The sequence below is a fragment of the Musa acuminata genome, chromosome BXJ1-4, assembly GCF_036884655.1.
Source record: "Musa acuminata AAA Group cultivar baxijiao chromosome BXJ1-4, Cavendish_Baxijiao_AAA, whole genome shotgun sequence".
NCBI lineage: Eukaryota > Viridiplantae > Streptophyta > Magnoliopsida > Zingiberales > Musaceae > Musa > Musa acuminata.
This window is the reverse complement of record NC_088330.1, coordinates 9292288-9310723: the sequence shown is the minus strand read 5'-3', so window position 1 is coordinate 9310723 and position 18436 is coordinate 9292288. Positions and strand designations below refer to the sequence as shown.

At 37.0% G+C, this 18436-nt stretch overlaps 1 protein-coding gene across 1 annotated transcript; it reads left to right on the top strand.

Annotated features, from left to right (window-relative positions):
- Window positions 1–414: 414 nt before the first annotated feature.
- On the top strand, window positions 415–18092 carry LOC135646224 (actin cytoskeleton-regulatory complex protein PAN1-like). The gene is made up of 13 exons (XM_065165548.1): window positions 415–830; window positions 4053–5301; window positions 5686–5904; window positions 6045–6259; window positions 6784–6858; window positions 9178–9249; window positions 10203–10301; window positions 10420–10491; window positions 10560–10674; window positions 13028–13096; window positions 15566–15977; window positions 17005–17122; window positions 17232–18092. The coding sequence occupies exons 1-13, from the start codon at window positions 681–683 to the stop codon at window positions 17826–17828; spliced, it is 3462 nt and encodes a 1153-aa protein (XP_065021620.1). The 5' UTR covers window positions 415–680; the 3' UTR covers window positions 17829–18092.
- The last annotated feature ends 344 nt before the right edge of the window (window positions 18093–18436 follow it).

Below are 18436 nucleotides of genomic sequence, written 5' to 3'. Positions count from 1 at the left end.
AAAAAAGGTTTTTGATTAGCTATAGTTGTGTATCAAATTACGATTACATCTTTAAATAGTCAAAGAAGATATAATTTAACGGAGGTCACATTGCTCGTCTTTGGTTAATCATCCTTAATAGGCTTTTCTTTTAAGTAGTCTTCGAAGGACATATTTCATGTAACCGTCAACGCTCGTCGCCACTTGAGACGATGAGGGTGCTATTTGGGTCGATTTGGCTTGGTTGATTGGGTGCCACTCTGGCGCTGACGTGATGTTGCACCAACTCCATCATCCACCGTCCAACCCGTGGTCTCATCTTCCAGATTGTTCCGCGCACGAATCGATCATCCAACCGTCCATCATCTTGATCACCACCACAAATGAAGTTGATCCCCCCCATCTTGTTTTCTCCCCTTCGCTTTCTCTTTCTCTCTCTCTCTCTCTCTCTCTCTCTCTCTTTCTCTCGGTGGGGTGAAAGGTTTCAACCAACGCCTCGATGCTTTATCATTTCGTTCGCCTCGATCTTAGAACACCCGGAACATAGATCTTTCCTTCGAATCGCTCCGCTTCGATCTTGCGGACGCTCCTCCCCCTCTCGTCTCATCGTTGGCTCCGCGGATAGGGAGCCGTGGCGTCGGTTGGGGCTTGATCTGGTGGTTCGATCTGAGAGAAAAATTCCCATTCTCTTGGACTGGGAGATGGCGGCGCGGCCGAATCAAGTGGCGGACATGCGGGTGTTCGATGCGTACTTCATGAGAGCGGATTTGGATCGGGATGGGCGGATCAGTGGCCACGAGGCGGTGGCTTTCTTTCAGGGAGCCAATTTGCCGAGACAGGTTCTGGCTCAGGTACCGGCGTGTATTGTCTATGAATCGGATCGATCTCTGCTTCGTGTGTTTTCTTTGTAGTTTTCTTTGCCGAGCCCTACTGGTAGAGCTGGTAGCGGTCGGAAGTTGTCATTGATTAAATTAGTCTGCTGATATGTAACAAGAAATTGTTTTGGTAAGGTTAGATCTGTTTGTTATTGTTGTTTTAGTTTTGCAACATTTGATCTGAGATCTGTCTCATTCATATAGATCGTTGATTGAATCAACTTGGGCCAAAGATATGAGGTTTTTTTTTACATTTCATGAGGTACACGACAGTGAAGTGAAAATGCACTCTTGCAACACATCGGCTTTGCCTGGGGACTGGTGATTTTATTGCTTCAGTTTGTTTATCATAAGTAGCCTTTGTGCAATATTTCCCATCTTTTGACCCTGGATGAGTTTCGCAGCCATAGGAGGGTCGTATTAGGTACCGGACATATTATATCTTCAGCACTCTAAATTAAATGGCTTGCTCGGGCCGACTAAAATCTCTACCAGCTTGTGTTTTGTGTTGTATTAAATTAGTTGGCTGGAAGTGTCTTTTTTCTATCTTATTTATTTGGATTTCCATATAGATCTTTAGTTATACATGTTAGACACAGTGATCTGATTAGATTAGTGTATTTTAGTTGGAAGTTATGTTTATTATTATTATTTTTGGTTCTGCAAGGAACTATTAGGACTATTAGGATGCATCTAGGTTTGTTATATGTTGTCTTAGGGTGTAGGCAAACCAAACTAGGACTTCAATGATACAAAAAAAAAGGAAATCAATGTAGATGAGATTTAATTGACTATATTTGTATAATTTTTCTTTCATCATTGGTTTGTATGAGTTGGCTGTTGTTTGTCTTAAATTTAGATACAGTCTTGAAGTTTATGGATAAGACATGCTTCATGTTTTATGAAAAGAAATAATGTTTTTATGGGCTTGTGCCCTTGGTTGTTTTCGATCACTCTAATGAGTGCATCTGTCTTCTAACTTAATCTTTCCAAGCCGTGATTTTCTTCCTCCATGTTCTCTTTGTTTTTAATGAAGCATTCCATTGAATTTATACTATATTTGCTTTGATGATTATCTTTTACTATACTAATGCCAGCCTTTTATCTAGATACAGTTTTACTGAAGTTTACGAGTTACATGTGCTTGATTTTTGACGAAAGAAACATTGTTTTTAGGTTTAATGACCTCGGTTATCCTTAGTGGAATTTTTTACGAGTGCTAAATTTTCTACCCTACACGCCAATACATTGTTTTTGATCTCCTTGTCTTTTCATCTGACATATCATCTTTGGTTATCTTTTGCTATATTTTCTTGTTTTGCTGTATTAGATTAAATTCCGTATATACTCTCAATTGAATTAGATTTGATGTTGGGTTATTATGCTTGCTTTGTGTAATAATTGGTCGGCTCAATGTCCACATCATCTCCTTGACTCTCACATTGATTGGATGCACAGGCTTAGGTGCACATCTATAAAATTCTATTATTTTTCTTGGAGCCTTAGTGCTTTTCAGATGTCTAATTTTGTTCTATCCATCTGATCTCCTATGATACCTTGGGCTATGTTGGGGGGTTCACTGATCAAATGCCGCTTCAAATGGGTTATTTCTACATGGTCAATGTAGTTACAACGGATGCACTGCCATTGATGACAGTGCTTCGAAGTGATGAGCACAATGTCATACCAGATCGATGCTTTGTTGCTATGGAATCATTTTCATACAAAAGGTTGTCAATTGTAGCCAAATCTATAATTCGTGTAGTAATCAAAACTAAAGTCAGATACCTGCGAATCAAAACATGATCCATGCGGATCTGGGTTAGTTCCATAGATCAAGCCCCAAACCATGTGGATCTTGGTAAGATCAGCATTGATAAACCTTGAACCTTGTGGATCTGGGATACATCCTCATGGATCTGACCTAGATCCATTGAGATCTTGGCTAGATCACAAGGAGCAAGGCTAGATCGTGAGGATCAAGCCTAGTCTAGATCTGCATGGATTTAGCCTTGATTTTTGCAGATGAAGCCTAGATCTGCAACTATCTAGTGTTGATCCTTGTGGACTAGATATGTGAGATTCAATGCTTGATCTTTGTCGATCAACCCCCAAACCTAGTAGGGGGAAGGGCCTGAATTTGAATATTTTATCATGAAATAACTGATTGAAATGGAGAGTGATTATATTGATAAATTAGGTTTGAGTTTACTTAATCTGGGGGAAAATCTGGTTTGGATTTCGAAATTGATTCTTTTTGTTGAAATTGATCGAGAAATTAAGCCCCCTTTTATAAGATTTAAGCGAGTTTGGGCGGTAAATTGTGCGAGATTTGTGAGAGACCTGGTGAGAATTGAGAAAGATTAAGAGAAGGAATGAGAGGATGTGAGAGAAGGGAAAAAGAGCTAAAAATCGCCCTTTAATCTTTATTCTACTAAAAGCGATCCCAGTGGGTCTTTTTCTATTTCGGGATTGCGCTTGGGCTTATTGCCTGGTTGAAGCCTGATCAGGGGTCAAAACTGGTGTAAGCCTGGTTTCTACAGGTTACTGGATGGTAACTTGGATACCGGCACTGACCAGGTGAAATGCCTTGGTCCGCATGCCAATTTAACCTCAGATTGGTAAATTCTGCCTGGCACATTTTGGTTCGGGTGAGATTTTAAACAATGATGGTACATACAATAGTTAGCCCTGGATGCTGTTAATTATGTATGATTTATCAGTTTGGTAGGATTGCATTGCCCTTGATGGCTGATATATTGTTTGCTTAATTATTTATGTAATTATAGTATCTGAGATTGATCATGTGAAATGGCTAGTTGGCATGTGCTTAATGCTGCCACATAATCAAAGTCCCTGACTTATTTGTCATGAAATGTGCATCTTGTGTTCAATTCTGGTTGTTCTGGATTTGTTACATGAGTCTGACATCTTAAGTCTTGATATAAAATAATTTAACTTGAGTTATTGATGTGCATTCAGTGATATCTGTAATTCTTTTTCTGAACTTTTAAATTTTAATTTTTTTCTGGTTTTAACTATTAGATGGATACATTTCAATCTTATGTTTTTATAAATACATGGATTCTTGATGTCACACAACGAATCTAAGTGACCCTATGTCTGGAGAGTTCCATTAGAGATGTAAAAGTTACTATGTCTTGATATTTACATCTGTAATATTCTGGTTATACGTAGGTATGGATGTATGCTGATCAGAAGCGAGCTGGTTTCCTTGGACGTGAGGAGTTCTACAATGCACTGAGACTTATAACAGTTGCACAGAGGGGTATAGAACTTACACCTGAAATCGTACAGGCAGCCTTAAAATCTCCTGATGCAGCTAAAATTCCTGCACCAAAGATAAATGCGGTGCCTGATCCTGCATCTCAGATGAAGTTTGGAGCCCCCAATACCCATTCCTCTCAGATGAGTCCTATGGGACCAACTAATCAAAATCCTGGCTTTAGACCAACTAATCAAAATCCTGGCTTTGGGCCAAATATTCAAAATCCTGGCTTTGGGCCAACTAATCAAAATCCTGGCTTTATAGGGCAACCACCACATCAAAACACTGGTATGAATCAGCATGCTTTTCCCACTGGAAACAATTTGATGAGGCCACCTCAAGCCACACCTGTTGCTGTCAGACCTTTTCACAAGGAAGTTGGCCAAGTTCTACCTGGTGGTAGTAGCACAGCAAGTCCGTATCCTCCAGGTTCAAGTTCATCAAATGTTTCAACTGATTGGTTCAGTGGTAGGAATAGTGGAGCATTAGGACAGGGAACTCCACAAACTTCTTTTCCTGGGGTTTCCTCAGTCAACCAAGATGGCTTTGGGGTATCCAACTCTGGATCAGCTCCTGGAACAGGGTCTAAACCTCAAATACTTGCTTCAACTGCGACTTCAGTTCCATCAAAACCTGGAGATGCTATATTGCCATCTTTGCAATCAGATTCAAGAGCTTTGGTTTTAGCTGGCAATGGCTTTTCTTCTGACTCGACTTTTGGTGGCGATGCTTTTTCTGCAACTCAGGCAAAACAAGAAAAAAATGTTTCTAGTTTCTCTTCAATTACTACACCTAAATCTTCTAGTATTGTCCCATCTATATCTGGGTCTCAGAACTCCAGCAAACCACAGAATGTTGATACTTGGCAAAGTATGGCTTTGGTTCCTTCCAGTGACAACCAGTTGCAACAAACTCAATCTCCAGTCAAACAAAGTCAATCAGGCATGAAACAGAGTACTCCAGCAATGACTGGTTTAAGTGGTCCAGTTGGAAGCGTTGGCTCTACTTCCTCTCAGCCCCAGCTTTCATGGCCAAAATTTACTCAATCTGATATCCAGAGGTATCTTGTAATATTTATCAAAGTAGACACTGATAGAGATGGCAAAATCACAGGTGAAGAGGCACGTAACCTATTTCTCAGTTGGAGACTACCTAGAGGTATATAACCTGAATATATCTGTCTGAACCTTTGCTTGCAAAGTCAGTATATTCACTGATTGATGTGTTTCATAATTTGCCAATTTTACAAAAAGATATTTGGCTAGCTGTTTAATCATCATGGTCTGCCATGGCATTAGGATTTAGCATACTATTTTAATTGCAAGTTCTGTTATCTGCATCTTTGTGTTTCTTGATTTTATCTTATTTATGTATGATTAATAAAACATGTTCATTTAAGTTTCCACCATGGGTTTGCTTAATTTATGTTATGTTTGTCTGTTTCTGAGGTGCAGTGTCATCATGGACAAACATTTTGCTTTGTTTTCTTGTATTTATGTGTTTCTAGCTTTCAGTAATGCTATTTATTTCCTGCATTTTCAGAGGTCTTAAAGCAGGTGTGGGACTTATCTGATCAGGATAATGATGGCATGCTTTCTCTTAGGGAGTTTTGTATTGCTCTGTATTTAATGGAGAGGCATCGAGAAAAATGTCCTCTTCCAGCTGTTCTTCCTGAGAGTGTCAGGTCTGATCAAACTTTGCTACTAGCTACAAACCAACCCTTAACTGGATATGGTGGTCCAGTTAGCCAATCAACTCCTGGTACTTCTCGAGTAAAATCATGTCAGATGTACTTTGTGTTCTTTTACCTTGGTAGTTGTAGCTATTCTTTTCTCTTGGTTCATATACTTGTTAATCTGTGTTGACTTTGAACATGAATGCTTGTGATCATCACTTGTCAGTACAAGGGACAGCTCTATCACGGCCAGCAGTGCCTGCTGTCTCAGTGAAGCCACAAATACCAAAACCAATACCTTCTCAGACTGATGATACTATTCAATCAGTAAAGAAATCGAAAGTGCCTGTGTTGGAAAAACATTTGGTTGACCAACTCAGCAAGGATGAACAGAGTACACTGCACTCCAAGTTCCAGGAGGCATCAGATGCAGACAAAAAGGTATTTTGACTGAATATTGGATGCAAGTGAGATACTAATAATTTCTACTTCTGTTATTATTTAAATGTATATTTTTTATTTATTTTACACCATAAACCAACTTCCGTTTTAAGGTATCATCCACAAATGACAATGTGAATAAAACCACAACCAAGATACTGGCTTAAGAGCATCAAATTTCTAATCGTATTTTAGTTGGCTTGGAATATGATCAAAATTAAAGTGAAAGATGACAAAGAGAGCACAATGTATGTACGGAAGTTATTTCTCCTTCAGATCAATCTGGAATTCAACAAACTTTATGTATAACATTATTTAGATCTAAAGCTGGATTGGTGATGAATACACTTCTATTCATACATGCCATTATGTTTATTAATCGATAACAAGTTAGATCTCGTAATATTCCTTTCAAGTTGCATAGGATAATTTGCAATATCTAGCTGATGATTATCTAGTTCTATGATTATTATATTAATGCTTCCCTTTCGAATTTGATATACCCTTGCTTTTTTTGCACAAAGGTCCAAGAACTGGAGAAGGAGATATTAGATTCCAAAGAAAAAACTGAATTTTACCGCTCCAAGATGCAAGAACTAGTAAGTTTCTTTTCATTGTTATTTGGAAACAAACATTTCTAATTTATTACCATCTCGAAGTTCTTTATATGCTAAAAGTTTGAAACAACATGATTTTAGTACTAAGATTGAATTATGGAAGTATGCAACATGATTGACCTGTGTTGAAGTGTTGATGGTGGTTACAAGTGGCAAGAGAGATAGAGAAAACTTTTTTTTTTTTCTTAATTGAGGGTAATTGATCCTGTAGAATCACACTCTAGTGGTGTGGCGTATATATATATCATTTATTTATCGGCTATTATGTATTATCCCAACTAGTCTAGGTATGACATCAAATAATTAAATAAATTGCCCATAAGCACTCATCACTGCTGTTTGTCTCCTTTTTGATTTGGCTAGACACCTAATGTGGGTACCCCGTAAGTTTTGATGCTGGGGAAGAATTGGCCAAATAAAATTTGGTAAGTTTTGATGCTGGGGAAGAATTGGCCAAATAAAAGTTGGATCCGACCTTCCCCTAGTCAGGGTCTGGACAACCTCTAGCTTAGTTAAGTTTATATTAGTCCTTCCGTGATTGAAGTTTATCTTTGGCCTTTCTTTTGGGTCTTCTGGACTTCCAAGGGAGTCTTTCTAAGTGAACTTAGGTTGCTGCAATTGACGAGATCCAAGTTGCACCAGATTTGGTTCCTTCTAGGAATTATGCTGGAATTTGTACACCTTAGATTTTGGTCTAATTTTAAATGGAATTGTGACACTTCGATTAATCTCACATCGAAAGTGGGTTAGAGTAAGATAGACTTATAAAGGTCTGATGGGTGTACTACTATCAACTTCAGCCTAGGCATCTTGGCCAGTGGTTTAGGCCAAACGAAGTTGATAAGTCGGTTATCCCATCAGGCTGGGTCGTGACAAGAATAGGCCTACTTTGGCCAGTCAAACCACAATTGTTTCAGTCTACAGATAGATGAAGTGGTCTTTTGCAAAGATTTATAATCTCAGTTCTACTGTGGTTTTGGTTAATCTACTGGACTGCTATGGTTCCAGTATGCTGCGAAGTTTATCGACACGTATTGTCCAATATCATGTAAAAAAAAATAATGAATCATATTGTATTGATTTTGAGCTGGGTTCCAATATCAGTACTTCATCACCAATAAATATTTGTTTGTACCAAACAGTATGATTGAGATTTGGAATCATAGTATCTTGCTAATTTGGCCGCTGACATGACATTGGTGGTGCTTAGAACAAAAGGTGAAAGATGTCTTATGAATTTGCTGGTGGCTTGTTCCTCTTCTCCAAGAAGGATTTACTAAATTTATCAAGTTTTTTCAAGGAAAAGTGGCTGGTGATCTGTCTAATTCCTTCTCACCTCTCTGTGAAATGGTTGTTGGCCTAGGGCTTCAGAATGGATCATAATGGAAATCCATACTGATAAATAAAAATAACTCAAATGAATAGTAGTGATGGTAGTGCTGTGAGGACCTCTTTTCAACAATCAATAGTTGGATTTCCATTTCTTCTTAGAATAATACCTTGAGCTATGGCACTAAAAGCGAAATTTAAAATGATGGTGTGCCATATTAGTGCACCGGCTAGTGATTGGCATGGTTTCATATAATGAAGCAAAAAATCTTTGATCACAAGATAGTTGACAATTTTGTTTGAATATTTATTACATTGTTCTTTCTGTTGTATCATTAATTGTTGGGTGCCTAATTATGGGACTTTTTCCCTATGACACACATGTTTAGACTTAAAAACACTATGTCAATCAGAAAGTTCGATATATGCACTCAGAATTTCTCTACTATCTCTGGTTGGATCTCTATTGGTTATTTTCAGCTTTGGCTTTTTGAGGTGATGGATGGTAAAACAATCTCTTTTACCTTTTTGCCTTTGTTGGTGGTATGCTGTCTAGGCTTTTATTACTTTGAAAGCATTTATCTTGCTCATGTTGGATGCCTTTTCAGTTTATCTATGATGAAGGTGTGTAGACCAGGGAATTCATTTGTGTTGTAAATGTCTACACATGGATTACTGGAAGGAATGTTCCTTGGCATTCATTCTCATCTCTAAAGTTGAAAATTTTTAATTTAGTTTGTTAGGGGAGCTAAACAAGTGAAACCATAATGTTCGAATGGTTTGGAAATTAGTAGTTAGCTGAGTGTTTTGATCACTGGGCTAAATAGAATTACTTGAAATTCTGTAAATTTATGTCAAAAAGAAGCTTACTATTTTGAATATCAAGAAGTGTCTTGTATGTCATTTTGTATTAGTTACGTAATGTAGCCATATCGTATTACATCATCCTTATGATATATATTCTTCTTTTAGGTTCTTTACAAAAGTAGATGCGACAATAGATTCAATGAGATAACTGAAAGGGCATCTGCCGATAAACGGGAGGTACTATTCTTTCAATGTTTTCCATGAACTACTGCTGCTTAAGCGATATCTTTGAATTACGTCAACATGTGTTCTCTTGCTTTTATTCTGTTGTCTTGCTTTCTAGTTTTTCATCTGTATTCTGAAGTTGTCTTGTAGAAAGCTAATAATAATACAGAAAAAAAACCTCCAACAGATATTTTGCATGTTCATTGATTGTTATGGATCTTTGGGAATCTATCATCATTCCATTAGTTTTAAGTTCCAGCCACACTGAAGAATTTTGGTTTGTGTTAGCAAGCATTCTGTGTAGATCTCCGTCAGTCTCTCCTCATGCTAACTTATAATATTGCGGTGAATATGAAACACAACTTATAAATTTTTTTGGTTTTTCTTTTTATTTTTTATTTTTGTTGAAAGTTAGATGGTGTTGTAAATTCAAAATTTGCAGATCTGTGGTGAGTGCTTTCAGTTTCTTGAGTTACATGGTTTTGAAATACATTGGTATGCCACCCATATTGATTATACCTATATATTGCTATATCAACTGTACCAACATATTGAACAACATATTTTATGTTGATTTCCCAGGTATACTATATTATACCAATCAATCCTTACCAATCTGATAAAGATTCCAAGATACTTACCAGTACTAATACCATAAAACTTGATCAATTATGATCTTATTTGCTTGATATAATGATGTCGTTGGGCTTGTTGGTATAACAGAAGCCTGTGATATGTAGTAAAAACTTAAGGACATGACAGCCATAGGAAATCCAAGCACCACTCTGGTCTAACAGCCACAAAGCCTTTGATGCCAAATCACAGAGATCATACATTTGATGTAAGACCTTTATTTGCATGATTGACATCAAGTGTAAACTGTAAATCCTTGTTTCTTTATCAAAATTGCCTTCTGAAAGTACTTATTTCTAATCTTGTCCTACAAACACATATTGGTCTTGTAGGTTGAATCTTTGATGAAAAAATATGAAGAAAAATACAAGCAAGCTGGAGATGTGGCTTCAAAACTTACAATTGAAGAGGCAACTTTTCGTGATATTCAGGTATAAACTTCATGTTTAGAAAATAGAAATTTAATGATGCTGATTTAATTCTCAAGTGTTGTGGCAGTGTTTTATGCTACCTTTTCTTTGTTTTGAGCTTCACTTGATATATTTTCAGGAGAAAAAACTGGAAATATATGATTCTATACTGAAAATAGAACAAGGTGGAACTGCTGATGGTTTGCTTCAGGTAAATTTGATATGCATTGTACTATTCATGATTAATAAATCTAGTCTAACTCTATGCTGGCTCTTTAGGCACGAGCTGCTCATATACAAAAGGATCTCGAAGAGCTTGTAAAAGTTCTAAACGAACGATGCAAACAATATGGATTGCGTTCTAAGCCAACTTCACTGATTGAGCTTCCTTTTGGTACTTTGATGTCTACTTATTTTTTGCTCATGTTTTATCTTGTTGGTGCGGATCAAAATGTTGGTTCATTGTGAATGTAAAAGAATTTGGTCCACTGGGATTTAACTAAAGCTCCACTGTTTGTTAATTAATAGGTTGAACTATATAGTTTCTTTCCCTAAGCTTGGCTTCATGTGATTTCAATTTTAAAATTATTATGCTGAGAATTGTTGTCTGTTGTAGGCTAGAGCCTAGTGCACCGGGCTGCCCTTTTGTATATGTTGTAGGCAAAACATTCAAGTTTGTTTTTGTTTTTCTAGGGCCAGCTACACTCATTTATTTACCTTGTGCTAGATAACATACTGGACTATCATGTTCTTTTGCTAAATTGCAAAGTCAGGATTAGAAGTTGTACCCCCTGCAGAAGTTCACTTTTAAAGTTTTCTTTCTTCAGAAATGTGGGGTAAATTTGAGAGTTTGCTGATGTATGAACTTATTAGTATTGATCTTTTCCACCAGAGTTCACTGTGGTTGTTGAAGTCCAAACTACAAATGTGCTAAACTGTTGAAGATCCACTCCTGCGGCACACTAATTCTTCAAATTGCTTGTTATATCTGTATCATATAATTGTCAGAATATGGTACTTTTAAAATACTTCTGAGATTTATATCATCTTTCTTCCAAGAGTATAACTTTTCTTGTAAAAATATGTTGCTTGACTATTTGTTTGTTAGTGATAGAGATGGATGTGGATGATTAGATCTTTCATTTGTATGTTCTTTTGTTAGTAAGAATCTTTGGTCAATGGAATTGATAGAATTATCTTCATAAATTCATAAAGATTTTCTATCTTAAATTATTATTGACATACTATGTTATTAAAAATAATATTTTCATGATTAATAGATTAATGGATGATTGATCATTACTTTGTATGATACTTTACTATCTATTCTAACACCATAAGTATTCATAATAATTATTATATTTGTAATATTTTTTTTGGTTGTGTCCATGTCATTTCATATTCTGTTTTTTCAAGTTTTAATGTGCTGGCATATCCATGTCGTGTCACATCAGTAACTCATAATCATATGGTCCATATGTGCATGCTGTAGTCCACTATATCAACATCTTTGGTGCCAGCTACAACATTGTGGGACTATAGCTTTGTTTGTTGGGTTCAACATGTCATGATGAAGATAAAAAAGTTCAAAGGCCAAAATGAATCCTTCTTGTCTTAAGTTTAGATTGGTTGGATGAGTTGGTCTTGGAATTGAGATGAATGTGATCCAAGTACGAAAGTGTGATGATTCAATTTGAATTGAGATCACATGGACTTAGTTTTGTGATGAGGAACATTTCAATATACACTGATAGTGATTATAGTTTTGCATTAAAATGAGGCACATCACTTAATTTGCTTATGGGTTAAGCAGAGAAATGGGTGTGCTGTTGAAGTTTATGAGCATGAGCATAAGATACTGGAAGCAGATAGAAATCAGAAGTGGTACATGCATGCTTTCACAATTCGCACAGATGCAAACACACAAATATATTGTACTTGTATATATATCCCTTTAAATTTCATATATATTCTCTTGCAAATTCTGAAGCATGCACATGGACATAGGACATAATCATGACATGAAATGGGTGCACTAAATTTTTGGATCATGAAAAACTAATTGTTAGTTTACATATTGTGGTGTCAAGAAATTAATTACTTTGGGAAACAAATGTTTCTGTTTCGAGGATAAGTTCATACTGCCACCTCAACAATTTATTTTTCAAAATGTTTCTATTAAACAGGTTTCCCTCCTTTTGCTGATTTTGCATAGAACATAGGATTTAGGGCAACTTCACTTGTTTGGTGATAGTCATTCAGTTGTTTTCAGGTGCTGTTTGTAGTTTGACTACTTATGGCCAATGGTTGAAGATTCAACAAGGACCGAAAAAATAGATAGCAGAAATACTCAATACTTAGTCAGAATTCTAGAATATACCTTAGGAGGAAGTAATTTCAGTTGAAAGTTCTTTTTATGCTGATGCCTAGAGTTGCAGCATTTTGGTCAATTGATTCCATTTTGTTACACATGAACACTCACATCTATGTAAATGGAGAGAGAATTGATGGTATATTTCAGTTAAGAAGAAACTTGCATTTCTGTTATCATCTTTTTTTGAGAATCTATTTCTGCATAGCTAGTTTGTTGACTATACATTATGCTTTGTTCTCTATTAATTCATTAAATCATAAATATAACATGTTTGGAATTTTTGCCTCATTTATGTATATTCATTCATCTACTGTTAATAATATCCAATCAGGTGTATTCATGGTTTAATATCTTGTTTTATCATTTTATCAAGGTTGGCAACCTGGCATACAAGAAGGGGCAGCTGACTGGGATGAAGACTGGGACAAATTTGATGAGGATGGTATGCCTGCTAAAATTTTATTTTAGAATGGTAACTGTTAACTTATGTGGTTTTCCTTTTGTTTGCTTCGTGTGGACCTTAAAAAGTTGTAAACAACTGAGACTTATGTCTATAATTTCTACTAAAAGAGGCTCATCCAGTTTTGACATTGTATACCTGCCTTAAATCTTTTATCCCTGTTTTAAGATGTCGGGATGCTGGTTGTAGCATTTTGAAAGTCGATGTTCACAACTTCATATGTCGGTTATATTGTACTCACCAATCTGATTCCTAGATGACAATAAAGCTTTAGCACTCTTGGCATGTGCAAAAATGCTCTGTTATTTGCAGAAACTAACTAGTTTCAGAATTTAGTCTTTTTTGGGATTCCCTTGATTGGAAAGTCGACCGATGAAGGTGTGTGTTGGGGGTTTGGTTATAGATAAAGGTAATAAGGGTAGAGAGATATTCAATTCCTGTTTGTGAGGCGAGAGATTCAATCTCAATTCGATTCCCTTGATTGTGTCACTGTAATTTCTTTGTTCAAATATTTCCTACTGATGAAGTAATACTATGGCCTCCCTAAAGCAGAACTCAGCAGCAAAGAAGTGCTGCCTCTCATCCCCATCAATGGCCTTAGGGAGGTGGTGCCCACTGGCTTAGAGATAGGTGGGGACAATGTTGGGAAAATCCTTTATAAAGCAATACAAGTGGTGTGATCTTTAGAGGCAGTAGTTAAGACCATATGAGTTAGATGATAGATGATTGACAATGGAGATGGAAGTCGAGGATGCTATTGATACTGATAATCGTTGATCTTATGGAGCGTGGACATTTTGACATGCTTGTTATGGCCGCTAGTTATCAATGAGACCTACATTTGATAAATACTTCTGACACATGTTGAATATATCAGGGCTTTTATAGCATCTTCTACACTATGTGGGTTTAAATGCTTGTCCATCAGTTTTGATAATTTTAACGACTAATATGGTACCAAGTTACAGGGTGGTATACTGTCTTGTACTGCTCAATACCTAGGAAAAAAAATGAATTATATTCTAAGTGTTACCAAGTTGTATAGTCCAGAATCAGTGCTTAGTTGGATCATTATAATTTATATTTTGGTTGGTATGTACCTGTCTGACAGATATTTAGAACCATAATTTCCTTAATATTTTGTATATGCATTTAGAGTAATATTTGTCACGTCATGGCACAAGAGCACCATTTCTTCATAGCACGGCACAACATATTTTCCATACTATGCAATGCTGACACCTAGGGAATTAATCCAACCATAACATTGCTTGAATACATTTTTTGGATTCTTTCATCATTAGTCATAGGAGTATAGACGAGCCAAGCTCAAAGGAACAAGGGCTTGCTTGTATTTGGTTTGATTAAACAAGTTGCTTGTTTGTGTTCGGCCTGGACTAGTCAAAGGCTCGGCCATCATTAAGGTTCAAGCCCAACTTGAGTTGACTCATCACTCAAGCCCGGTTTGTGTTTGGCTTGGACTATTCAAAGGTTTGACATATCTATATAGTGTATTATATCAGTTGTCTTATTTCTGTAGGGTCCGAAGTGTAACTGATTCCAACATATTAAAGCATACAGCACGAAATTCAAACCAAAACTGAATCGATGGGTTTGGTAACCAATTTTTGGTTTGGTTACATGTTTCAGTTTGATTTGAAGGTTTAAACCTTCCTTCTGATTACCTGTAAATAAATATATATGTCTAAATTAGATTTTGAACTCTTTTGGCAGTGGGTCTCTTCTTTTTTTTTTTTTTTTTTTTTCTGTTTTTTGTATGATTGCTTGCAGTTTGTAGATCTTATCATTATATAGTGTAATATCCTATTTGTTCTTCATAGCTAAATTTCAATATAATTATGTTCAGGGATTTAAGTTTCAATCCAAGCCCCATAGTCAGATTGGTATAGGTCTTGCAAGTACCAATCTACACCAATACATGGTATTATCGGTGTACCAGCTGACATAGACCAAAGAGAGGGAGAGATGAGGGGAGGAGAGGAGACAAAGATGGAGGAAAATGCGGAGAAGCGGAGGAGGGGGCAAAGGAGTGTGGTGAGGCAATAGGCAGTACTGGGAGAGGGGTAATAAATAAAAAGACAGCTGTTGCTGTCAAGTCAAAAAGATTCCCTAAAGCTAGTTTCAAACTGCACTGGCAGAAAATTGCCTCGTCTGGGTGCCAATCCCTAGTCGGACTGGTATATACCAGGTGGTGCAAACTGGTCTGACTAGTTTCTAAACCATGATCATGTTTTCTCTGGTATGGTCCAATGTGCTCTAGCATATATCCAAACTCCATTTTATCCTATTATCTTCGATGGTGCCTAGTGTCATGTATCAATTAACACTTCTGTTTTAGTTCAATTCAAGGTAATAAGACAATATGACTAAGCTGTACCAAGGCATGAACTGTAGGTAAATTCACTAATTGGCTATATTTTTCATTTTTAGGTTTTGTAGCTGTAAAGGAGCTCACAATTGAAGTGGAGAAGGTTGTGCCTACTGAAAAGTCCAAGCCTGAAGAAGTTAGAAAAGAAAAACTTTCTACAGAGGAAGTGTCGCGGGCATCATCTTCTAATGGTGAGAACAAGACTGAGAAGCATTCCAATGGTGAGAATGAGACCGAGAAACGTTCCAGTGATGAGGATGAGACTGACAAACGCTTAAATGATGAGAACAAGACTGAGAAGCCTTCTACAACCACAGTGCCTTTGACTGAAAATGGATCTACCAATCTTGACGGTGATGATAGCTTAGCTAAAAGTCCCAGCAGTCCTGGAACAAGTGCTTTGGAAAGTCCTAAAGACATTCACCATGTGTCTGTTAGACATGATGGCTCACCCCATGCAAATGAAAACAGCAGGTATGAATGAATCTTCTTAGACACTTGGCAAGTTTTATAACATAGGCAAGCATTGCAAAAAGAAAAAGTTGAATTGTTTATCACCTTGAATATAAAGAATCTTCCATGCTAAACTCTAGTTAATTTTATGTTGCTATCTTCATTAGAATGCTTGAGCATACGTAAAAAGTGACATCAGAATTCAGACACTTGGGAATTTGAGGAAGACCATTTAGGCAATGGTCTCCTGGAATGTGTGTTTGAATGGTCAAAGCACATTTGTCAGGCATTTTTGAAGGAAATTTATTGTGTGGCAACTGATTGATGTACTGAGTGTTTCTTCTTTGCTGTTTCTTAAAGCAGTTGCTTAGAATAATTTATTTTACATGTCCATATGGAATCTGGTGTATACGTCTGCACGCGCATATCCAATATATACAGTTTAATATATATTTTCTTCATAAGATCATCCATCTTTTTTTTCTGCTGAGGCCAAAGTATGTAACTTATGTGAAAGTTTTTTCTTTGCTTGCTAATTTGCTAATTGGCATCTTATCATTAAAAAAAAAGTGAGATTTGTTGTTGAACTGCGCTTCAATGCCTGTGTCTTTAATAATTAACAATGCGGACAGTTGGAATAGTTTGCTTTCTTCTCTACCACAAACAGATGCTGGTGACTGATTTGCTTATTGTTAGTTTTGATCTTGTGCATGATCCACTACCCTTTCTGGGTTTTTATAATTTTTGAGACCATTGGATTTAGCGCATCTTCAGGGGGATAATTGCGAGTCACAGTTAAGTGTCTCACCATGTGAGTATTCTCTGAATGGTCTACCCTGAGTTGATGCTTAATGAAAAGTGCATTATGATTTAATTCTGATGTAAATTCACCTTCGCGTTGATTTGTAGTGTCATTGGGTTGTCAATTAAAGACTGCTATAGTTACATTTTTAAACTAATGACTATAAATAATTAAATGCTTTGTCATTTATGTATCACAACCTGCAGTTATTATAGTTTCTGCTGAACTTCCGTCTTTGTACTTCAGTGATCATGATGCTGCTGAATCCTTTATTTTGGAAGACAAGCATGCTGGTGAGCCTTCATGGGGTCCAACTTTTGATCGCACTGATGATACTGATTCTGTTTGGAGCTTTAATCCAAAGGTTAAACATTTCAAAAATCTTCCTGATTTTTATATTTTCTTATTAATGAATTTTATGGATGCTATGTTCATATTTTTATCATGATGTGATGACGTGTCTCCTACCCCAGGAGAGTGATCATCAGAAGCGAAGACAAAACTTCTCCTTTGGGTCTGATGACTTTGGTTTATTTCCTCCAATCAAGACGGATTCTCCCAGTGCAGCTAGTGTAGCTGGAAAGGAGAAGGGCCCATTCTTTGATTCTGTTCCTAGTACACCTTTATTCAACTCTGGATTTTCTCCGAGGTTTACCGATGGGCCAGATGACCACTCTTTTGATAGCTTTTCCCAACATGATTTCTTTGGCACGAATGACACTGGTGCTTTTGCTCAGCGTGAGGGCCTTTCAAGGTTTGACTCATTTCGTAGTACCACTGACTACAGCAGGGGTGAAAGCCTTGTGAGGTTTGACTCCATCCGCAGCACCGCAGACTACAACAGCAGCAGGGGTGAAAGCTTTGCAAGGTTTGATTCTATGCGCAGCACCACTGACTACAACAGCAGCAGGGGTGAAAGCTTTGCAAGGTTTGATTCTATGCGCAGCACCACAGACCACAGTAGGGGCTATTCATCCTTTGATGGTGGTGACTTGTTTGGGTCCGAACCATTCAAGTCCTCAGAAAGTCACAGTCCTAAGAAGGGAACAACTAATTGGGATGCATTTTAGTGAGAGTTCTTCACTATCATGACAGATTTCTGCAGTCTTTCTGTTTTCAAGCATGAGAGCATGATTTCCTTCTCCCTGTAAGATATGAACATGTCTTTTTTTTGCTGTGTCGTGTATTCCTTATTATTTGTTGTTTGGTTACTTGAGAGACTATGGATCCAAATCTTGTGCTCTTGGTGCCCTTGATGTGCATGGTGGCTTGTATACTACAGGGACCTAAAACTTCAATCAGACCATAATGCATTGTTTCTGGATCTCTGCTGACATGGAACATCAACCTGCTCTTATGATCACATATAATTGGAGCTCAAATATGATGTGTATGGCTTTTCGTGAAAAGATTAGTTGTATCTGCCAGCTGAAATGTAGTTGCAGCAATCTTGAAGTATGCAGGAGCAACGTTGTCGGGGACGATTCGCATCAGCAGTGTCACAGCATTGCTTATTTTATGATAGCATATATAACCAGAGATTCGGGTGGTAAAGCATTCTTGCTACTATGGTCTTTTCACAATATTGCTGATTCTTGTGTTTGAATGAATCCTTGTAATGTTATCAGATGGTTTATTTTTCCCGTTCAGCTTGGAGTACTTTGAAGCAACAGTTTAC